Source organism: Papio anubis, unplaced genomic scaffold, assembly GCF_008728515.1.
Source record: "Papio anubis isolate 15944 unplaced genomic scaffold, Panubis1.0 scaffold577, whole genome shotgun sequence".
In the NCBI taxonomy this organism is placed as follows: domain Eukaryota; kingdom Metazoa; phylum Chordata; class Mammalia; order Primates; family Cercopithecidae; genus Papio; species Papio anubis.
In genome coordinates, this window is record NW_022165991.1 from 23,888 (window position 1) to 48,354 (window position 24,467).

At 47.3% G+C, this 24,467-nt stretch overlaps 2 protein-coding genes across 2 annotated transcripts; both read right to left on the minus strand.

Annotated features, from left to right (window-relative positions):
• Nucleotides 1-279: 279 nt before the first annotated feature.
• Nucleotides 280-5,038, minus strand: LOC116273348 (killer cell immunoglobulin-like receptor 2DL1). Its single transcript, XM_031662353.1, has 2 exons — nt 4,109-5,038; nt 280-1,947 (listed from the first exon to the last, which is right to left on the minus strand). Exons 1-2 carry the CDS (start codon nt 4,560-4,562, stop codon nt 1,625-1,627), a joined length of 777 nt encoding a protein of 258 aa, XP_031518213.1. The 5' UTR covers nt 4,563-5,038; the 3' UTR covers nt 280-1,624.
• A 1,067-nt stretch (nt 5,039-6,105) lies between these two features.
• On the minus strand, nt 6,106-20,384 carry LOC110741963 (killer cell immunoglobulin-like receptor 3DL1). The gene is given in 8 exon segments (XM_031662354.1): nt 6,106-7,214; nt 7,216-7,407; nt 7,507-7,559; nt 8,021-8,125; nt 12,370-12,420; nt 17,459-17,758; nt 20,014-20,144; nt 20,368-20,384. Coding segments are annotated over 8 exon segments (966 nt in total). The 3' UTR covers nt 6,106-7,097.
• Nucleotides 20,385-24,467: the final 4,083 nt, after the last annotated feature.

The window sequence follows — 24,467 nt, forward strand, 5'->3', positions numbered from 1 at the left end:
CCAGGGCTTATTCCCTCTTGTCTCTAAGATCGGAGTTTAAATGTGATCTCCTTGGTGAGTTCTCAGTGAGATGTTCCCTCCTGTACGCTCCAAATGACAACGTTCCATGTTCCTTCATTTCATTCTGTGCACGGCACTTTCACCAGGTGCTGAGGATTCACTCATTCATTCACTCATTTATCCATTCTATAAGTTCATTCATTCACTCGTTCATCCATTCACTCATTCATTCATTCATTCATCCATTCACTCTTTCATCCAGTCACTCATTCATCCATTCACTCATTCATCCATTCACTCACTCATTCATTCATTTACTCATTCCTCCATTCACTCATTCATTCATTTGCTCATTCATTCATTCATGTTCTGCCTCTTTCTCCCACCCCACAGCGATGTGAGCATCATGAACCAAGAAGCTTGGCCATACTGTTTACTCCTTTACTCCTGGCCATGCAACAGAGATAACTGATGGTAGGTGTGAAATAAATATTAGATGAATGAGTTAATGAAGAGGTCATTTACTGGGTGAGCTCAGTTCTCTCTAATCTAATGCCCTCCTTCGGCTGACTTCCCTGAGTTGCCCCCTCGGCTGAGTGCAGTCCCTTCACTGGCAAATGGAACCTCAGCCAGCAGCACCTAGATGGTTCCATACTTTGTTCTTTCCTTCTCCTCTTGCTCCCTAAAGATTATCAACCTCCATGACAGGGCTGGAGAGCAGACAAGTCACACATTCGTTCTGGGGAGAGAGTAACATGGAGTACAAGGCATTCCACATTTAGGAAGAGAACTCAGTTATGGAAGGTCAGAAATGAAAAGTTCCTACAGACCAACACCCAGGTTGGTGGCCACAGCCCTAAATGCTGATGTAGAATCACTGGAAGTCTGTAGGGAACATGTCTGGCTTGAGGTCACTGAGTGGAGAAGTGGCACATCCTTCTCAGTCTTCAGTGCTGAGCCTCTGTCCCCTCAGGGATCCAACGACCAAAGAGAAGAGCCTCTTCTCATCTCCTGGGATGGAGCTTGGCTCCCCGGATGGAGGAATGGGCCTCTTTCCACCTGCCATGTTGTCATCTAGCTTGGAAATCCTGGGAGTCCCAGGAGGCCCTCCCCGAGTCCCCAGAGAAGGCTCCCCCACTGAGGCTCCAAGGTGTGGAGGGAGCAGGAGACGTCCAGGGTGGAAAATGCCTCCCATCAAGAGACATGGAGGCTCCCCCAACGATGGTCACATCTGTGCCCCCCACGTGGAAATCACTCTTTGGTGAGATGTGGGGGCTTCTGGAAATGGGGAATGGTGGGCAGCCAATGCTACCTCTAGTCTTTCCAATCTGAGCCTGGCCTTTCACGCTGCCGAGTCAGCACTGATGCTGCTTAGATGTGTCCCATGTAGGCCTCTGTACAAAGACTGGGAAGTGTTTTTTGTGGCCTGTGCTCTATCTGCAAGCTTCATGTAGGGTTGCAGTTACCGCCCCAAATCCTGATGTGATCTGTCTGCCTCCCTCTGTCTGTCTGTCTCGTTCTGTATGTTTGCTCTGTGTATTTTCTATCCAGTATCTCTGGCTGACACCACCATGGCCATCTGAGGCTCCCCTGAATGTGGCCTTTGTCGTCCGTCTGAGTCCCACTATTTGGGGAAGACATTGGTTTCCTCACCTGTGACAGAAATGGGCAGTGGGTCACTCGGGTCTGACCACTCATAGGGAGAGTCACGGAAAGAGCCAGAGCATCTGTACGTCCCTCCGTGGGTGGCAGGCCCCAGAGGGAAGTCGGCCTGGAATGTTCCATGGACCCTCGGCACTGCAGGGAGCCTCAGTTCATGAGCCTCCCCTTCCCTGGATAGATGGTACATGTCAAAGGAGCTCTGGGAGCTGCAGGACAAGGTCAAGTTCTCTCCTGCGTGAACAGTGGGGCCCGGCTGGACTGAGAGAGAAGGTTTCCCGTATCGACCTGGAAGGAGAAGAGGCAGTTTCCTCAGCGAGGTTCTTCCTTGTCACAGTTCCCTTCACACCTGAGCTGAGAACTCACTCCCCTGCTCTATGGCCTAATGCTCTCTCTCTCTCACCCTCCACCCCGTGTCTCTTCATGTCTATTTCCTCCTTCCACTTTCTCTCTCTCACCCTCTACCCTGTCTCTCTTCATGTCTATTTCCTCTTTCCACCTTCTCCGTGTCTCCAGGACTCTGACCTCACTTCCCCATCCCTAGCTATGTTTTTTTTCTTTGTACCGTTTTATTCTCTCTGACCCTCCTTGGATTGATTGACTTGATCTTCCTTTTTCTTTAATTCTGAGTCTCTCACTTTCTGTCTTGTTCAAAACTTTCTGCATATTTATATTATCTATCTATCTATCTATCCTTTATCTATCTATGTATCTATCTATCTATCTATTGTCTATTTAACTATTTGGTGTGTATCTACAAATTATCTATCTATCTATCATCTATATCTATGTATCATCTGTCTATCAATTAACTATCTATGTATCCATCAATCACCTATTATCTATATCTGTGTATCATCTCTCTCTCTCTCTGTTACCTATCTGTCTGCCTCTCTATTTCTATATATCATGTATCTATCTCTTTGTCTATTTATCCTCATCATTATCATCTCTATGTATCATCTATCAATCAATCATCATCTATGTATCTATAACCTATCTATTATCTATCATCTACATATTTATCATCTATCTATCCATCTGTCATCTCTCTGTCTCCATCTCTTTGTCTTTCTCTGCCTCTCAGTCTGTCCCGTTGTCTTTGGAATATCTGCAATTCATCTCCCACATCTCCATCTTTCTCTCTCCTTGTGCCTCTCCCTCAGGACTCTGATTTTAGGGCTTTTCTCAGCTCCCTTCCATCATTTTCTCCATTTTTCTGCCCTCTTTTCTCTCTCTCTCTCTTTAAAAATTATACTTTAAGTTCTGGGTTACATGTGCAGAATGTGCAGTTTTGTTACATAGGTATACACGTGCACTAGTGGTTTGCTTCACCCAACAACCCGTCACCGTCACCTACATTAGGTATTTCTCCTACTGTTATCCATTCCCTAGCCCCTCACCCCCTGACAGGCCCTGGTATGTGATGTTCCCCTCCCTGTGTCCATGTGTTGTCATTCTTCAAGTCCCACTTACGGGCGAGAACATGCAGTGTTTGGTTTTCTGATATACCTAAAGGATTATAAATCATTCTACAATAAAGACACATGCACACATATGATTATGTTGGCACTATTCAAAATAGCAAAGACTTGGAACCAACCCAAATGTCCATCAATGAGAGACTGGATTAACAAAATGTGGCACATATACACCATGGAATATTATGCGGCCATAAAAAGGATGAGTTCACGTCCTCTGCAGGGACGTGGATGAAGGTGGAAACCATCATCCTCGTTTCTCTGTCTTTATGTGGCTGTGAGCTTGCCACTCTCCTTCCTCTGGCTCATTCTGTGTGTGTTTATGCCTTTGCTTTTTAATGTCCCTGATTTCTCTCTGTGTCTGTCAGTAATCCTATCATATGTGCGGTTGTTTGGAATATGAGCCTCAGAATCCAGTCTGGAGACCCCAAGTACACAGCACACAGGGGTTGTTGTTCTGGGGCCATGATATCGTGAGAAGGTTACGGCTCCCCTGAACACGAGACAGAGGTGTCAGAATGAACACGGCATCTGTAGGTGCCACAAGGCCTGAGGTCACAGGGCCCAACTAAGGTGAGAAATAAAGGTGTTCTTGGGTTCTCCTGGTAGAGATCACTTTGTGGAGGTAACACAGAGATGAAGCTTCTTACCTGTGCCAGGTCTCTGAACAAAGTCAGCATGGAAGGGCACCTCTCTCTGGGACATGTCTGTCTGTCTGAGTGTCTCCTTTACTTCTTTCTCTCTTTTCTAACTCCTTGTGTGGCCCCTGTGTCTGTCCTCTGTTATGACACCTGGTCTGTGCTTGTGTCTCCTGTTTCTCTGTCTCTGTTGGTACAGACCTCACCAAGTGAGTCTCTCTCCATAAGAATCCCACACTCATATTCCTCATGACCACCCGGGGCTTCCAAGTCCTGGATCATTCACTCTGTGTCCCAGTGACAATGAGAAGAATGTCCGGACACTCTCACCTGTGATCACAATGCCCAGGGGAGCTGACCATTCATAGGGGGAGTGAGTAAAAGAACCGTAGTATTGGTAGGTCCCTGCCAGGGCAGGCGTCATGGGACTTGTGGAGATGTTGGCCTTGGAGCCCCCATCATGGAGCTCTCCAACGAGGCATAAGGGGTCCTCAGAGATCCCCTCTCTGTGCAGAAGGAAGTGCTCAAACATGATATCTGACCAACATTGCAGGATGACCGTCTCTCCTGATTTCACCAGGGGACCTGGGAGGGCCAGGAGGGAAGGTTTTCTGTGGACTCCTAGAAAGAGAGGTTGTGAGTTTAGAAGGCGTCTCTCTTTTTCATCCCATCCATGGGACCTGGAATCAGTGAGGCTTCCCCTCCCTGGGTCTGTCTCTCTCCTCCCTCTCTGTGTCTCCGTGTTCTTTTCTGTGCCCATAACCCCTGTTGCAGGTGCTTCCATCTGTCATGTTATGTGGCACCCTGCCCATGCAGTTGACATGCTCACCACATCATGGGAGGGTGACATACGCAGGCTGTTTCTACCTTGCATGACGCCCAGCGGGCCTCCAGCCAAGAGCAGAAAATGGCTTCCTGGAAATTGTTGTGACTACAATTGCCACCTTGCGTCATTCACTCAAAACACGTCTCAGATCCAATCTTTCCAACACAAGATGATTGAATTCCGGGTTACATTAAAGACTTTTGATGTACTTTTGTTGTTTTTATCTGAGATTCAAACTTCTTCATGTGTAATATGCAAAATATCTGACAAGTATTATTAACATTATCAGAATAATTGTGACAAAAAGTCATTCTAATTTTCCTGCTTGAGTTTCTTGTACTAAACCAGTGGCACAAGAAATGCTTGAATCTGGGAGGCGGAGGTTGCAGTGAGCTGAGCTCGTGCCACTGAACTCCAGCTTGGGTGACAGAGGAAGAGTCTGTCTCAAGAAAGAAAAAAAAAAAAAAAAAAAAAAAGGAAACTAAATAACCTATAACAACAAACAGAGGACTCAGGTTACCACATTTTAAGGGGTTCTCCAAGGTTATATAAAGTACAACATCCTCATGAGAGGGGATACAGAGAACCACTGGGCAGAAAATTGTGTCTAAAATACATCCGTGGATACACAGCAACTTTATAGTTGACAAAGGCTGCCATGTGGTTTAAGGTGGAATAGAATATTTTCTCAACAAATAACACAGGACCACAGGGTTACAAGTAGGAAAAAATAAATCTGAACTTATCCTTACATTATAAAAACACTTCTTATTTTTTATCTTGTTGTTATACATTTTTTATGCTTTATTTATTTATTCATTTTTTTGAGATGGAGTCTCGCTCTGTCGCCCAGGCTGGAGTGCAGTGGCCCGATCTCAGCTTACTGCAAACTCTGCCTCCCAGGTTTATGCCATTCTCCTGCCTCAGCCTCCCGAGTAGCTGAGACTACAGGTGCCCACCACCTCGCCCGGCTAGTTTGTTGTAATTTTTTTAGTAGAGACGGGGTTTCACCATGTTAGCCAGGATGGTCTCGATCTCCTGACCTTGTGATCCGCCTGTCTCGGCCTCCCAAAGTGCTGGGATTACAGGCTTGAGCCACCGCGCCTGGCCTTTTATGCTTTATTTTTTAAATTGGCAAATAAAAGTTATATACGGTCGTCCTTCACTATTCCTGGGTGATTGGTTCCAGGATCCCCATTCAGATGCCAAAATCTGCAGATGCTCAAGCCTCTTGCATGAAATGGCACAGTGAAGCTGGGCGTGGTGGCTCGTGCCTGTAATCTCAACACTTTGGGAGGCTGAGTTGGGTGGATCATGTGATCAGGAGTTCGAGAACAGCCTGCTCAACATAGTGAAACCCAGTCTCTGCTAAAAATACAAAGAAAAAAAAATTATCTGTGCATGGTGGCACATGCCTGTAATCCTAGCTACCGGGGAGGCTGAGGCAAGAGGATCACTTGAACCTGGGAGGCGGAAGTTGCAGTGAGCTGAGATCGCGCCACTGCACTCCAGCCTGGGTGAGAGAGTGAGACTCCGAAAAACAAACAAACAAACAAAACAAAACAAAACAAAAGGCATAGCAATTGCATATAACCCATGCATATCCTCATGTATACATGAAATCATCTCTAGATTATTTATAATTCCTGACACAGCATACATACCGCTCCATTTGTGTCCATTCAACATAGTTTTGCTTTTGAAACTTTGTATATTTTCTCTGAATATTTTTGATTTATAGTTGGCTCAACAAACACCTGTAAACCCCACAGATCTGGAGGAGCGACTGTGTATTTATAGTATGAAGATGATGTGTGGACATGTGTCCCCGTGGAGATGAGACTAACAAGGCCTATGACTCTACAGGTGTTTCATCTTGGAATGGCTCTGCCAGCTTTCCAGGTCTGCAGAGAGTAAGAATATCACTTGTTCATCTCATTCACGATCCTTGGAACCTCCTATGTGCTGCATTTTTGGATGAAATTGGAGTCCTGGAGACGAATCAGGCTCCACCTGCTTCCAGAAGCTCAGAGTCCAGGGGTGAGAACCCAGTGGAGAACAGATGGGGTTACATGGACATAGCGATGATAACACCGGAAACTTCCAGCAAGAAAAGAGTCACGTTACTGAAACCATAAGGGTAGACATGTTTATTTGAAGAAGAGGCAACTACGTAGAAATTATTTTTAAAAATTTATAAGTTTCACTGCTGACAGAAGGCTGAAAGATAGTCTGGGGGGAGGTGGAACAGCATGAGGGAAGGTGGAACAGCATGTGTCTAAGTGCCGTGTTAAGAGAGAGCCTCTCGTATGTTTGGAATTGTGAGTTCCTCAGTGTGATCGCAGCCTCCAGTAGGACTAGGAAGTAAGCCAGTAGGTTGGAGAGGTGGGCAGGGGTCAAGTGAAATGGAGAATTGTGGGCTCAGCAAAGGAGTGTTTTCTCTGCAGCAGGCAGTGGGGACCTTAGACATTGGAAAACAAGAGAGAGGCATGTTCAGATTCGTGGTGTGAGGAAGAGCGACGCCCTAAGATGTAGAGTCGTGCCTTCAGATTCCAGCTGCTGGTACATTGGAGCTGGCAAGCTGGGTTTGAGACAGGGCTGTTGTCTCCCTGGAGGACCCCCTCAAGGCCTGACTGTGGTCAACTTTTGATCTGGGCTCAGCATCTGGAAGCTCTATGTATACACTGGTATCGGTTGGGGGTCTCTTGGACCTCTGAGAAGGGCGAGTGGTTTTTCCCTGTGTGAGAACGCAGTGATCCAACTGTGCGTATGTCACCTCCTGAGGGTCTGGTTCATCAGAGTCCTGGAGAGAGTCAAATGTTGAGTGAGGGAGGGGCTCACATTCTTCAGGACTATTAGGGAATAAGACTATATCCATGAGGCTGGACCGAGGAGGACCTACCTCCCTGTTCACTGTTCTTTCCACTCCAGGCTCTGGGTCCATTACAGCAGCATCTGTAGGAGACGGAAGTCATCAAAACAGCTGGGAGGGCACGTCTGGGTCCTCATTTCATGTGCAGAGCCCAACACACAGGGGAGGCCGTAGGTGCCTGAGGTCCCTCAGCTGCCAACAGCCAGACTCAGACATTCTGTCTCTCTTAGTTCAAGGACCCATCCCATAAATAGCTCTCAATTTCCATCCCATTGATTCTGTCTCCCACTTTCTGCCTGTCATGGAACCTTCTCCTGGATGTCAGTGGCTGCAGGGACATGAGGATACAGTTCAGAATCAGGCAATGGTCTGTGAGCTGAAGGCAGGAACAGGGTGTCTGGTGCTCTCTCTAGAAAGCCCTGCCTCTGTGGCTCCTGTCTTGGGCCGGGGACCATCCTGCTGGTGAGGAACACACACCTGTGTGCTCCTATCCCGCTTCCCCACAGGGCCCTGAGGTCTGTGGTCTCTGCTTCGTGAGACTTACCCTTTTCATTGGAGCACCAGCGATGCAGGAGAAAGAAGAAGAGGATGGTGAAGAGGATCATGACCACTGAGGTCCCAATCAGAACATGCAGGTGTCTGGGGATACCTGGAGGAAGACGAGGCACCAACAAGAAGCTAATCACAGCAGTTCCTCTCTATGGATTGTCTTGCATTTCTTGATGGTCAGGTAACCATATACAACGTCTCTTTAGGACGTGCACCCACATGGTGGGAGACTCAGCTTTCTCCTGCTTTCTCAGTTATAGCTCTCATAGTAACTATAGAATGTGCTGAAGATACAACTGCTTTAGTTTAGATGTTTGACCCCTTCAAACAGCACATTGAAATTTAACCGCCAATGTGGGAGGTTGGGGCTATTGGGACGTATTTGGGTCATGGAGGTGGATCCATCATGCATAGATTAATGCTGTCCCATACGACGGGGTTAGCAAGTTCTCCCTCTATTAGTTCCTGGAGAGCTGGTTGTTAAACAGAGCTTGGAAACTCCATTGCGCCCCTTCCCCTTGCTCCCTCTCCTGCCGTGTGATCTCTGTGGTCTCTGCACACACAGACCCTCCTTCCCTTCTGCCAGAGTGGGAGCAGCCTGAGGTCATTTCAAGAAATAGATGCTGGTGCCATGCTTCTAGTACAGCCTGCAGAACTGTGAGGCAAATAAATCGCTTATCTTTAGAAGTTACCCAAGCTCAAGTATTCTTTTATAGCAACAAAAATGGCCTAAGACATTAGCATCGTGAGATTAGGAGAAACGTCCCAGAACAGCTGGGCTGTCTTCCTGTTCTTCCCAGAGGAGGACGTCATGCAGTGCTTTAGCTCAGTGCTTCCTGTGGCTCCAGGGTACAAAACCCAGGCTGGGCTGATTTTCGGGTTCCCCCAGATACACTGCATATGGGGTGATTCTATATGTCCTGAGCAGCTTTTCTGAGCCTTGGGGGACTGGCTCACATTGAAATATACACTTCAGTTGTCACTTGCTGCTTTTGTGTTAGTAATGAACCTGCTCATGTCACGTATTCTCTGTGTGTTCTGTCTCCCTGGAGTGACGGTGAGTGATAGGAATTGGCATAGCCCCAGGTGCAGTACAGGAGGTGTTAAGAGTCTTCTCTGGAAAGACTGAACTGGGATTCATGCACAGTGAATGTGCTTTAGGATTTCTACATGCACAGCACTCCTGACTCAAACAATTACATTCTCCAAGAAAAGGAAAGAAAAGTGAAATCAAGATCAAAAACGCGAAGCAGAATTCTCTTACGTCAAACAGCCAGGAAATAGCGTTGAAGCCCGTTGGAAACGTGCTACTTTTGTGATCTTGGGAGTCATATTTTAGGTTGCTGTTCTACACGAGAGGCTGGGGGAAGGACAATGCCCTCCACCATCTATTGCTTCAATACAACCTGTCCTTCCGTGGATTAGTAGGAAAGGGGACCAGGAGCTAGTGCTGATGCTGATCTCTGATTCCAAGATCTGAACTCACTGCAAGTAGTATTAGTGTTTACCTCCCCATGGTCTATCTGAATCTCCACAGGTGATTGGAAGTAGGGGTGAGGTGGGGGATTTGGGTGAGGGGGCCAGCATTTTGCGATGAGCAGAGCACTTCCTCTATTCCAGGACCTGTGCTGGTGGCTTCAGGGAGCTTTCATATTTTCTATATGATCTCACGCTCACAGAAAGCAAATGGGGAAGAGGTTTTAGGCTGATTGCCTAATAGATAAGATAAAGGATCAAAGAAGTAATTATAGAGAAATAGAAAAATGATGATGGTAACCCAGGTGCCATTGTCATTCATGTGTGTTACATTATATTTATGCATGTCTTATTTTTATTCTTTGAGACGGAGTCTCCTTGAGTCACCCAGGTTGGAGTGCAGTGATGTGATCTCGACTCACTGCAACCTCCACCTCCTGGGTTGAAGTCATTCTCCTGCTTCCTCCTCCAGAGTAGGAGCTGGGATTACAGGCATGCACCACCATGCTCAGCTAATATTTGTATTTTTATTAGAGATAGGGTTTCACCATGTTGGCCAGGCTGGTCTTGAACTCCTGACTTCATGGAGTCCACCTGCCTTGGCCTCCTGCAGTGCTGGGTTAGAGGCATGAGCAACCGTTCACAGCCTTGTATATTATGTTGTAATTAGGTCCCTTCATTTCCACCACCCCTCATCTATCTGTCACTCCTCTGCCAGGTATTGATTTATGTGTAGGAGGAATAAATCTCAGAAAGAATTTAATTAAGCAAGGATTAAACAACTAGGAAAATCAAACCCAGTGAGTCCTCCCTGCAAATGATTCTACCTCACAAACATATCCTGTATCCATGTCCTTCATTCATTTAGTGTCTAAATCAGCACCACATTTCACCAGTGGGGCGGGAATTGCCTTTTCCACGGTCTCCTAGATTCCAGTTACACACCTGGGCCTCCCTTATGTTCATGTCAGTCACTATTAATCATGTAGGGATTCCTAGTTACCCTGAGGTGAATCCAATGGCTGTGAGTATAAAACACACACTCCTTGTTCCTCCTTAGTTTCCTGTGTGCCCAGTGTGCTCTCCTCTCTCTCCAGTGGTCTTGTAATTCTCCCCATCCCATTCCCAGCGTTTCAGACAGAGCCTCTTCCTTCCACATAAGATTGTTTTCACCTTTGTGCCTTCAAGGCTGACAGCTGTGTGTGGAAAATCCTTCCGCCAGTCTTTCAGGGATTCAATCCATTTTTTTCATTAATGTCACAAATATCCGATTAGTGAGACCTTCTCTGTCACCCAAAATTATACACTCAGCATTATCTATTATTTATTTTAAATTCTGGCTGGGCACAGTGGCTCACACCTGCAATCCCAGTACTTTGGGAGCCTGAGACGGTCAGATCACTTGAGGCTGGGAGTTTCAGACAAGCTTGGCCAACATGGTGAAACATCCTCTCTACAAAAAATATACAAAAAGAATTAGCCGGGCGTGGTAGTGGTTGCCTGTAATCCCAGCTACTCGAGAGGCTGAGGCAGGAGAATCACTTGAATCCAGGAGGCACAGGTTGCAGTGAGCAGAGATCGTGCCACTGCACTGTAGCCTGGAAGACAGAGGGAGACTCCGTCTCGATAAACAAACGAACAAGCAAATAGATTTCTTGCACAGATGCTTCCCAATGGATCATTCATTTATTGGTCCACTTGTGCATTCTGCCCTCCCATTTAACCATCTGCAATATCAGTGTCCCAAGAGTAGAGGCCAAATGCATCTTGTTTCCTGTTTATGGAAGGCAGGAGAATGCTGTCCCACTCCAAAATGTCCCTGTCCTAGCCTCCATAGCTTGTGAATACGTTATTTTACACGGAAAGGAGGAATGACGATTGCAGACAGAATTACGGTTGCTAATCAGCTGAACTTAAGACAAGGGTATCCTGGATGATTTCAGGGACATTATGATGGATTTTCATCTTGGTGAACCCAATAGAATCCCCGAGTTTTCCAAAAATGAAGAAGAAGGGAGAGCAGCATTCAGAGAAAGAAGTGTGGTAAGGAAGAAGGGTCTGAGTAATGCCATGTGAGATGTGACCAGTCTTTGTGGGTTTTGAGGAAGGAGGAAGGGCACCAGGAGCCAAGGAATGTGGGAGCCTTTAGAAGCTGGGACAAGTGAGAAGCAAATTCTTGCCTGGAACCTTCAGAAGGAAGGCAGGCTTGCTGTCACCTGATTTTAGCCGAGTAAGATGCATTTCATCCTTTGAGCTACAGCACTGTAAGATAATTAAAAAACCGTTTTGTTTTCACCCACGAATCTTGTGGAAATTTGTTATGGCAACAGTAGGAAAGGATTCCAACTGCACAGCCTGAGCATGGGGCCATGGCTGAATGAGTCAGTGAGTTGAAGTGTGCGTGCATGAGCTCTGTTCTCTGTTATTCAAGGGTTTTTCTCTGCTGAGTCAGCCAGGGTTGCTTCATGACCAACAGGAGCTCATTCCTTGGCAAGTGGAACTTCTCTAAAACCCCTCGCCCTCATCAGATGTTCCCTTCCCTTCCCTCTGTCAAGCCCCCAGGAATTTATCCTCCAGTTAGGAATGCAGGGAGAACAAGCACTGCATTTTTCCTGAGAAGGATGTCAGATTGGCAGTCATTCTTCTAGCTTGTAGGAGGTCTCATCTCCATAAAATTAGAGATTAAGAGATTTCACTGAGCCCTGTGTTGGGCCCAGATCCCTTTCACTGTTGGAGTGTCTGGAGTTCAGAGATGGTGGAAGACAGGCGCACAATGTCAGAGCTGCGAGATGCTGAGTCAACGCCTGAATCCAAGGCTTCCATCTCCCCAGGTTTCCAAAAGCAGATATAAGAGGGTTCTGTACTCACCAGTTTTGGAACTTGGTTCAGTGGGTGAAGGCCAACCATTTGAAGGGTTCCCTAGAACACAAGAAAGGAGAGAGGTGAGGAAATGAGGCTGCCTGTCCTCTACTCAATGGAAATATTTGAGGTTGGTTCATGGCCAACACTCTGTTATTTAATATTGGGCCCTGGGAATCCTGGGATCTTTTTCTCCATAATGTTTGTATGTGATGCCCACTGTCTTGAGAGTTCAAGGTATAAAAAGAAAACAGGAGCGTCACTCTACCTGATCTAAAAATATGTTACAGAGCTGTAGTAAGCAAAACAGCATGGCATTGGCATAAAGAAAGGCACATAGAACAATGGAGCAGAATGAAGAACACAGATATAATCCATGCATTTACATCCAATGGTTTTTTTTTTTCCTCTTTTGAGATGGAATCTCGCTCTGTCACCCAGGCTGGAGTGCAGAGGTGCAATCTCGGTTCACTGCAACCTCAGCCTCCTAGGTTCAATCAATTCTTTTGCCTCAAACTCCTGAGTAGTGGTATTACAGGCGCTGACCACCATGCTCAGCTAATTTTTGTATTCTTAGTACAGACGATGTTTCACCATGTTGGCCAGGCTGATCTTGAACTCCTGGCCTCAGGTGATCCACCTGCCTCGGCCTCCCAAAGTGCTGGAATTGCAGGTGTGAACCACCATGCCCAGCCCATCCGATGGACTTTGACAAAGGTGCCAAGAACTTACAATCAGGAAAGGACAGACTTTTTAGTAAACCGTGCAGGGAAAACTGGATATCTACATGCAGAGGAATGAAACTGCACCTCTACCTCTCACCATACACAAAAATCAAATGAAAATGGATTAAAGATGCGAGTTTAAGGCTGAACCTATGAAACACGTAGAAGAAAGTCTTGGGGAAATGCTCCAGGACATTTGTCCGAGGAAAGACATTTTGTTTAAAACCTTAAAAACACAAGTAATCAAAGCAAAAAATAGACCATTGGGATTACATCAAACTAAGCAGCTTCTGCACCACTAAACATTAACCAACAAAGTGAAGAGACAACCCACAGATTGGGAGCAAATATGTGCAAACTATGCATCTGAGACAGGATTAATAACTAGAAATATAAGAAGCTTAAACAACTCAATAAAACAAATGATTTAATTAAAAAGGAGCAGAAGACCTGAAATTTCCCCGCATATGAAAAAGTGCTCAGTATCACTTATCATTAGAAAAATGCAAATTAAAATCAAAGTGAGTTGTCATCTCACCCCATTAAAATGGCTTTTAGGCTGGGGGTGGTGGCTCACGTCTATCATCCTAGCACTTTGAGAGCCTGAGGTGGGTGAATCACCTGAGGTCGGGAGTTTGAGACCCGCCTGACCCACGTGGAGAAACACTGTTTCTACTAAAAATGCAAAAATAAGCTGGGCGTGGTGGCACATTCCTGTAATTCCAGCTATTTGGGAGGCTGAGGCAGGAGAATCATTGAACCCGGGAGGTGGAGGTTGCGGTGAGCTGAGATCGCGCCACTGCACTCCAGCCTGGGTGACAAGAGCACAACTCCATCTCAAAATAAAATAAAATAAAATAAAATGGCTTTTAGCTGCAAGACAGGCAAAACAAATGCTGGCAAGGTGGTAGAGAAAGGAGAACCCTGGTACCCTGTTGGTAGGAGTGTAAATTAGTACAGCCATTATGGAGAAAAGTATGGAACTCCTTTAAATAACTAAAAATAGATTGGGCGCAGTGGCTCCCACCTGTAATCCCAGCACTTTGCGAGACTGAGGTGGGCACCTCACTTGAGGCATGAGTTTGAGAGCAGCCTGGCCAACATGGGGAAACCCCATCTGTACTAAAAAGTACAAAAAGTAGCCAGGCATGGTGGCATGCACCTGTAATCCCAGCTACTAGGGAGGCTGAGGCAGGAAAATCATTCGAACCCAGGGGGTGGAGGTTGCAATGAGGCAAGATCACATCACTTGAACTCCAACCTGGGCACAGAGGGAAACTGTCTCAAAAACCAAAACAAAAACAACAAATGAAAAACTAAAAAGAGAACTTTCATAGTATCTAGCAATTTCACTACTGGGTTTATATCCAAAGGAAAGGAAATCAGTATATTGAAGTAATATCTGCGCTCGTATGATTGGTCCAGCACTGTTCACAGTAGCCAAGACGTGGAGGCAACCTACCTGCCCCTCAGTGGGTGAATGGATAGAGAGAATGTAGTACATACACACAGTGGAGACTACTCATCCATAGAGACAATAACACCCTGACATTTGCAGCCACATGGATGGAACTGGAGCTCATTACAAAGATTCCCATTTCTCACCCATAGGCGGGAGCTAAAAGGTGATCTCATGAAGGTAGAGAGTAGAATGGTGGCTACCAGAGGCCAGGAAGAAAAGGGAGGAGGGTTAAAAAAATATATTTATATGTACACACATATATATACACATATACACACACACATATATATACACATATATGTATACACACACACACACATAAATATATAAATGTATTTATGACCACTTGACTTTACACTTAAAAATGGTAAAGGTGGCTGGGAGTGGTGGCTCACACCTATAATCCCAGCACTTCGGGAGGCCGAGGCAGGCAGGTCACGAGGTCAGGAGTTGGAGACCAACCCGACCAATATGATGAAACCCTGTCTCTACTAAAAATACAAAAATTAGCTTGGCCTGGTGGTGCACACCTGTAGTACCGGCTACTCGGGTGGCTGAGGCAGGAGAATTGCTTGAACCCAGGAGGCGGAGGTTGCAGTGAGCCGAGGTTGCGCCACTGTACTCCAGCATAGGGGACAGAGCTAGACTTCGCCTCAAAAAAAATGTTAAAAGTGGTAAACTATATAGGTGTATTAAACCTCAATAAATAATTTTTCAAACAAAGAGGAAACGGTCCTAGGGGTTGCTAGTGATGACATCTCTCTGTGGGTGAGAGGCCAGGGTGGGCTTCTGGGAAATGGGTAAGGTTGAGGGGCTGAGGGAACCTCTGATCTCCCCAAACTGAGCCCAGTCTCCCCTCCTCTGGGTCTGTCCTGACCAGTTTCTCCATCTGCCTGGGTGCCTGGAGCCCTGACCGCGGACCACCACGCAGGCCATGCAGGAGGGTTTGGAGGTGCCCTCTCTGCCATGCTGTGCCCTCATTCCCCCCTCACACCCAGGCTTCGTCTTCTCTCTGCATCTGTCCATGCTTCTCTCCATCACCAGCAGGAAGCTCCCCAGCTATGGCTCTAGGGTCATAAGACATGGGACAGGCATAGGCTTTCCTCAGCTGTGACAGAAACGGGCAGTGGGTCACTCAGGTCTGACCACTCGAAGGATGGGGCACGGAAAGAGTCAAAGCATCTGTAGGTCCCTCCATGGGTCCCAGAGGGAAGTCGGCCTGGAACATTCCATGGACACTGGGCACTGCAGGGAGCCTAAGTTCATGGGCCTCCCCCTCCCTGGATAGATGGTACATGTCAAATGAGCTCTGGGAGCTGCAGGACAAGGTCACGTTCTCTCCTGCGTGAACTGTGGGGCCCGGCTGGGCTCACAGAGAAGGTTTCTCATATTTACCTGGAAGGAGAAGAGGCAGTTTCCTCAGGGAGGTTCTTCCTTGTCACAGCTCCCCTCACATCTGAGCTGAGAACTCACTCCCCTGCTCTATGACCTAATGCTCTCTGTCACCCTCCACCCCGTCTCTCTTCATGTCTGTTTCCTCCCTCCACCTTCTCTGTCTCTCTAGGTCTCTGACCTCACTTCCCCAGCCCGAGGTGTGTTTTCCCTTTTTGTATTGTTTTCTTCTCTCTGACCCTCCTTGGATTTGTTGACTTGATGTTACTTTTTATTAATTCTAAGTTTCTCACTTTGTGTCCTGTTCATAACTTTCTGCATATTTCTGTATGTTATCTATTGATTTATTTATCTATTCAGTGTCTATCTATAAATTATCTGTCATCTATATCTATGTATCATCTATTTGTCTCTCTATCAATTGTCTATCCATCAATCATCTATTCTCTATATCTATGTATCATCTCTCTCTCGCTGATTTCTCTCTCTATCTGCCTCTCTCTCTCTCTATGTATCATCTGTTTATCTATCTTCATCATCATCATCTCTATGTATCATCTGTTAATCAGTGAAACAAGCCATCATCTATGTATCTATAACCTATCTATTATCTATCACCTAACTATTTATCATCTCTCTATATCTATCTATCCATCTATCACCTGTTTTTCTCTGCCTCTTGGTCTCTCTAGAATCTCTGTAATTCATCCACACATCTTCCTTTCTCTGTCCTTGTGCCTCTCCCTCAGGACTCTAATTTTGGAGCTTTTCTCTGCTCCCTTCCATCATTCTCTCCACTTCTCTGCCCTCTTTTCTCTTTATGTGTCTGTGAGTCTCTCAATCCCCTTCTTCTGGTTCATTCTCTGTGTGTTTATACCTTTGCTTTTTGATGCCCCTGATTTCTCTCTATGTCTCTCAGCAATCCTATCATATGTGGGGTTATTTGGAATATGAGCCTCAGAATCCAGTGTGGGGACCCCAAATTCACACAGCATACAGGGGTTGGTGTTCTGGGGCCACGATATCCTGGAATGATGACTCTCTCCTGCACACAAGGCAGAGGTGTCAGAATCAACACGGCATCTGTAGGTGCCACAAGGCCTGAGGCCACAGGGGCCAACTCAGGTCAGAAATGTGGGTGTCTTTGGGTTCTCCTGGTAGAGAACACTTTGTGGAGGTAAAACAGAAATGAAACTTCTAACCTGTGCCAGGTCTCTAAACAAAGTCAACATGGAAGGACACCTCTCTCTGGGACATGTCTGTCTGTCTGGGTGTCCCCTTTAACTCTTTCTGTCTTTTCTAACTCCCTGTATGGCCCCTGTGTCTGTCCTCTGTTACGACACCTGGTCTGTGCTTGTGTCTCCTGTTTCTCTGTCTCTGTTGGTATAGACCTCAGCAAGTGAGTCTCTCTCCATAAGAATCCCATGCACATTTTCCTTACAACCACCTGGGCCTCCAAGTCCAGGATCATTCACTCTGTGTCCCAGTGACATTGAGAAGAATGTCCTGACACTCTCACCTGTGATCACGATGTCCAAGGGGTCACTGGGAGCTGACCATTCATAGGGGGAGTGAGTAAAAGAACCGTAGCATTGGTAGGTCCCTGCCAGGGCAGGTGTCACTGGACTGATGGAGACATTGGCCTTGGAACCCCCGTCATGGAGCTCTCCGATGAGACGCAAGGGCTCCTCAAGCTTCCCCACTCGGTGCAGAAGGAAGTGCTCAAACTTGATATCTGACCAGCACTGCAGGATGACTGTCTCTCCTGATTTCACCAGCGGACCTGGGAGGGCCAGGAGGGAAGGTTTTCTGTGGACTCCTAGGAAGAGAGGTTGTGAGTTTAGAAGGCATCTCTCTTTTTCATCTCATCCACAGGATCCGGAATGAGTGAGGCTTTCCTTCCCTGGTGTCTTTCTCTCTCCTTCCTCTCTGTGTCTCCATGTTCTTTTCTGTGCCCTTAACTCCTGTTTCAGGTCCTTCCTTCTGTCTCCCACCCTCTTCTCTGTCTCTCTGTCTCTAGTAGCCCCTGATTCCCTTCCCACTGGGCTCAGCCTCATCTCTTGGGCTGCTGTATCTATTTCGCACTCATCTCTTTCCGGCTGTCTACGTGGGGGTGGAAGAGGAACCAGGACAGGCTGCATGTCCAGGCTCTTAGCAGGCTGGTTCAATCTCTTTCAGACACATTGGAGTCCTTGGCAGACATATGAACTGATCAGTAAGGCAGGCACCAGTGTCCACACTCCCTGTTCCTGGTGGGGATTGGGAGCCTCTCCTGCCATGCCTGTGCCTTCTCCATGGTGCCAGCTTCCATAGGGTGGTTCCTGGTGCTGGTTCGAGGACTATCAGCCCCTCTCTTTGTGGATCGAACCTGGCGGTGGCATCAGCGTCCCGCCCTTGCTGATCTCGGGGTTGCCAACCTTTTCCTTGTTTGGCTTCTTTAATTAATTAATTAATTTTGGAGAGAGAGTCTCACTCCTTCGCCCAGGCTGGAGTGAAGTGGTGTGGTCTCAGCTTACTGTAACCTCTGCTTCCTGGGTTTAAGCGATTCTCCTGCCTCAGCCTCCCGAGTCGCTAAGATTACATGCGCCTGCGACCACGCCCGGCTATCCTTGGGCCGTTTCTTAACTTATCCATGACCTGGATTCCAGTGTTGGTTTCCTGTTGCCGCTGTAGAAAATTATCAGAAGCAAGGCAGCAGGAGAGAACACACTGACCCCTTCCACTTCTGGAGACAGAAATTGGACCCTGTTTTTCCTGGGCTAAAATCAAGGCATCTGCAGGGCTGCGTTCCCTCCGGAGACTTGGGAGAATCAGTTCCTTGACTTTTCCAGACTCTATAGGTCACCTGCATTGGTGGCCCATGGGCTTCCTGCACCTTCAAAGCGGATGGAGTCTCCCACGACGCTGCTCTAATCCCCACTCCCCTCATCCTTCTCCTCTCGTGTGGTCCCTTGTGATTCCACTGAGCCCAGCGGGACAGTCCAGGCCGTCTCCCCATCTCAAGGTTAACTCATCAACAACCAGAGCTCCGTCTTCCCCTTCAGTCCCCTGCCCTATAGCATAAAGAGTCATAGGCTCCAGGGATTAGAATGTAGCCATATTGGGGACAGTTATTCTTCCCACCACAGCACCCATTTCCATGTATTCAATCCCCCTTTACCCCAAATAAAGTCAGGGCCTGGGTGACCAAATCCTGACGGACACCCCCAGCAGAAGCTCTGGGATTCAGGAGGTGGGACAAGGAGAAGCCCAGACAGGAGCCCTCTGACCTGTGACCGTGATCACCAGGGGGTTGCTGGGAGCCAACCACCCATTGGGGGAGTGCGGGTGTGAACCCCCACATCTGTAGGTCCCTGCATGTGTGGGATCAAAGTGCCCATGAGGAAGCTGTTCCAGAATATTCTGTTGTAGGGCTCAGGGACAGGCACCCCGTCTTCCTTGTACGGACTGAATCTGTTAAACCCAAGATAAGAGTGACACCAAAGAGTCACATCCTGGAGACATCACAGGGCTGGGCCAGGCCGACAGCAAGGGCTTGTCCTGACCACCTTGGGGAGAAGGAGGCGCCGCCTTAGAGAGGCGGAGCCGCCCCACCCTCCGTGTGCTCAGAAGATTCTCCTCGCTTTCCATGTTTCTATGGCTCCTACCTCACCTGGGTGCCCAGGGCTAAAGGAAGGACCCATTCCGCAAAGACATGGTGTCTCCCTGCGACAAAGTGTTAGCTGAGAACTTTGAGCAAGTGCTGTGTAAGCGACTCCTAGATTTTAATACTGCAAGATGACTCACATAAAACAACACAAGGTAGACATGGGGTGGAGGGCATGTCCTTTGTGAATGGAATACCAGCCGATGCCTGAACAAAAATAAACAGCTGAGCCCCCATCAGCGGATTTGGAATGTCAGGGCCATGGCTGTGGTTTCCCCACCTCTTCTGGTAGAATGACAGCAGCCACACTGCAGCCCTGACCGTCATGGAAACACTCAAGTGTGTGAGTCACACCTATGTCCTCAGAGGACCTGCTGTTCCTAGCACTTCCCCCCTCCACACCCCAGCTTTGAGCACCCCAGTCTTACCCTGGTCCCCACAGAACTTGACTCTGCCAAGGGAAAGAAAGGCTGGGGAGGGCGAGGTCAGAACTGTGGGCTGAGTATCCGAGCGTCCCCTCTTCCTAATTGATGAGAGACTCCTGGACAGGACTTCCCTCCTGTTTCAGGAAAATCCTCTTACATGGAGAGAGGACACCCTAACGTTTGGGGAAGGACTCACCTCATGTGGTTGGGAAAAATTTCCCCGTGGCAAGAAGAACCCTGGAAAGAAAGATCATGATGACGACCTCTGCAGGTAAACTAGGCTTCCCTTGCTCTGGCATTGGGTTGTTGCTGGGTTCATAGCCATAGGCTTTTTCTCGGCTGTTAAAGCAAACTTACACTCTCCTCTTGGCCATTTGCCCTCAAGAATAGGCCTTCCCCATCTCCCAGTGAGATCAGCCCAGGCCTAGATTCTCCCACTCCAGGCCTTCATATTCCACTCTCCCTAGGCCTATTTCCATCCCAGCCTGGGATTCCCATCACCAGGCTCTATATTCCACCTCCACTTCCAGGTCGAGACACCTCCCACCTAGTGGCCCATCTCCCCACCTCCCCTAGACTGTGGCGGCAGCATTCTCCCTCCTGTCTGAGCATTCTCCCCTCTCCTGCCTCATATATCTCCTCTCCGCACACAGCATTCCTCTCTCCTCCTGGCCCAGCAGATCACTCTAGGCTCTATATTCCCTCTCCCCTTCTCCTGCCTCCAGAGAGCCCTCCTCCTCCTGTCGAGACGTTCTTCACTCCAGGCTCTAGGAGCCTTCCGCTTCCTAGGTCGACTGTCCCTAGCTCAAATTCCCAATGAAGTCTATATTCTTCACCTAGGGCCTATATTCCACTTCCAGTCATGCAATCACCTTTAGACGACATTCTTCCCTCTGGCCGTCAGATTCCCCTCTACTTCAGGCCTCATATTTCATCTCAGGCCTGACATTCTGCACTCCCAGGCTCTGGCATTCTACCTTCCAGGCCTATAATCACTCTAGCTCTAAGAATTCCTGTACTCCCTAGACTATATTCTAGTGGCTCAGGAGCTCCCCCACCTGGCCTAGACTTCTCATGCTTGGGACTCCATATTCCATCACCATTTCCACTCCCCCAGGCCTAAATTCTCCCATCCCAGGCTTGTTATTCTCTACTTAGCTCATATTCTCTCACTCTTCCCAGGCCTATTCCCATCGGTGTCATATACATTACTTCCAGGCTCTATATTCCACTCTAGTTCAGCATATAATCTCCACTTAGACTCCATATTCTCCTGTCAGATTCCTCTATGTTAGGGATCACATATTCTTACTCATTGGTTGGCTCAGGACCTCTACTGGCTTCAGATTTGGTCATAATTTCCAGGCTTGGTATTCTCACTTGGTCCATTCTATTCCAGGCCATATTCTACCTCCAGGTTTGTTCTACTTAGCTCATACTTCACTTCTAAGCTCATTTGCCATCATCTACTTCCTCTAGGCCTGGCATCTACTCTCCAGGCTTGTAGATTCCCACCTCCAGGATTATAACTCCACTTCCAGGCCTATAGATTCTCCACTCCATACATTACACCCATTCTGTAGACTCATCTCTACCTCCTCCTCAGACCCATTCTCCACTCCAGGCTCATATATTCTACTCAAGGTCGGCAATTTCTCTACCTAGCTCATAACTCCATCTCTAGACTGTATTCTACCTCTTCTAGGCCCTAGATTTACCAGGCCTATACACCTACTCAGACTCATTCCACTCAGGCTTTGGTATTCTACCTTTAGACTCCATATTCTACTCTGTGCATGAGATTCTACTCCCAGGATTGGTTTCATCAGGTCAGATCATCAGGTCATAATCTCCACTTCCTTTGGGGACTTATATTTTGTTCTCTAGGCCTAGATTCTTCACTCCCAGGCCTCAGAATAAGTACTCCTTAGACTGAGTATTCCTACTTCCTGCAGGCTTAGGTTCTGCCTCCTTGCCTAGATTCTATGCAGAATCGCATATTCTACTGGGTCATCTCCACTCCCAGGCTTGCATTCCACTTCCAGTCCTATATCTTCATTCCCAGGCTTGGTATATCTCTACCTCCAGGCCCAAATTCTGCCTCCAGGTTTGCCTCCCACTCCAGGTTCATCTCCACCTTCTGCCTTGAGCCTCCCCATCAGGCCCACGCACACCCAGGCCTATATTCTCCACTCCAGGCCTATGCAATCTCCAATTCCCTAGACTCACGATGTCACTCTCCTGGCCAGATTCCCATGCTGGGACTCCATGGCACCCCACTGGCTTCATGATTCCCATTGCCCAGATTCTCCCATCTTGGCCCATTCTACTCCAGGGCTCTACATTCTACCTAGGCCTGGTATTCTCATTCAAGTTTACATCTCCACTCAGTTTTCCATATTCTCCATTTCTCTCTTAGCCTTATACTTCCACTTAGGTTTCCATTTTCACGTACTTAGTTTCCATATATACTCTCCACCTCCAGGCCAGATCTCCCACTCCAGACCAGCATCCCCACCCAGGCCCAGATCACCTAGCCTCATGTACCCATCTCCCAGACCCCTGCATATATCTCCCACCACCACTGCATTCCTCACTCCTCCCAGGCTCTGAGCCTCCAAATGCTGCCTCTGGGAGATTCTCCACCTCCAGGCCCATAACTCCTTGTCTTCAGACTCTGTATTCCCACCTTCCTCTTGTAAATGGATCACTCAGGGCCGCACAACACACTACCCCCTCACACAGACCGTATTCACCTCTAGCCCATATTCCCTGCCTCCCCCAGCCTGGGATTCCCACCCCGGTGCCTCCATGAATTTCTTCAGGAATTTTCAATAACACATACTTGAACACCACATGACTATGAGCTGCTATTAAGGAAGCTGCTGGTGCAGACAGGCGGCCGTGCCCCAGCTCAGTTCAGCAGTGCACAGGATGTTATCTGGCGCCCTGCCTGTGCAGTTGACATGCTGACCACATCATGGGAGGGTGACGTACGCAGGCTCTTCGTACCTTGCATGACGCCCAGCGGGCCTCTAGCCAAGAGCAGAAAATGGCTTCCTGGAAATTGTTGTGACTACAATTGCCACCTTGCTTCATTCACTATGACCAGCTCAAAACACGTCTCAGATCCAATCTTTCCAACACAAGATGATGGAATTCTGGGTTACATTAAAGACTCTTGATGTATTTTTGTTGTTTTTATCTGAGATTCAAACTCTTCTTCATGTGTAATGTGCAAAATATCTAACAGATACTATTAACATTATCAGAGTAATTGTGACAAAAAGTCAGTCTAATTTTCCTTCTTGAATTTCTAGTACTAACCCAGAAGGAGTGAAAATGATTTAAATTCACAGTGAAGGATTATGCAGTTATTTATGATCTTAGAATCCCACTTTATTAGCAGAAAACACAACAAGTAAATTCTGGATTTTGTCGTTTTATCTAGAATTTGTCTCATGACCCAAGATTCCAGATTCCAAACTCATGGTTTGCTCTCTGTCTCTCTCCCTCCCTGGTTCGCTCTCTCTCTGTCTCTCTCCCTCCCTCATTTTAAATTTTATAGGAATGTCCAGTAACAATACGATAGAAAATCAAGCTTCCCCCAGCACTTTGGGAGGCAGAGGTGGGTGGATCACTTGAGGTCGGCAGTTCAAGACCAGCCTGGCCAACATGGTTCAACCCTGTCTCTGCTAAAAATACAAAAGTTAGTGGGGCTTGGTGGCGGGCACCTGTACTCCCAGCTACTCAAGAGGCCTAGGCACGAGAATTGCTTGAACCTGGGAGGCGGAGGTTGCAGTGAGCTGAGCTTGTGCCACTGAAATCCAGCTTGGGTGACAGAGGAAGAGTCTGTCTCAAGGAAAAAAAAAAAAAAGCAAACTAAATAACCTATAATAACAAATCAGAGGACTCAGGTTACCAAATTTTAAGGGGTTCTATAAGGTTACATGAAGTGTAGCATCCTCATCAGAGGGGATACAGAGAGCCACTGGGCAGAAAAGACTGTCTAAAATACACCCATGGATGCACAGTCCCTTTACAGTTGACCCAGGCTGCCATGTGATTTAAGGTGGAATAGAATTCTCAACAAATAACACAGGGCCATAGGGTTACACGTAGGAAAAAATCAATCTAAACTTATCCTCACACTATAAAAACACTTCTTATTTTTTATTTTCCTGTTGTAAATTTTTTATGCTTTATTTTTAAAATTGGCAAATAAGAATTATATGCAGTTGTCCTTTACTATTCCTGGGTGATTGGTTCCAGGATCCCCATTCAGAGACCAAAATCTGCAGATGCTCAAGCCTCTTGCGTGAAATGTCACAGTGAAGCTGGGCGTGGTGGCTCACCCCTGTAATCCCAGCACTCTGTGAGGCTGAGTTGGGTGGATCACTAGGTCAGGAGTTCGAAACCAGCCTGTCTAACATACTGAAACCTCATCTCTACTAAAA

What these genes read in the sequence shown, in the direction of transcription:
- LOC116273348 (XM_031662353.1), bottom strand. Translation starts at nt 4,562, where the DNA reads ATGGAAGCACCTGCAACAGGGGTTATGGGCACAGAAAAGAACACGGAG. An exon ending in CCTGGGCATTGTGATCACAG is followed by an intron (nt 1,948 to 4,108) that starts GTGAGAGTGTCC and finishes TTCTCCTTCCAG; the next exon opens with GTCGATACGGGAAACCTTCT.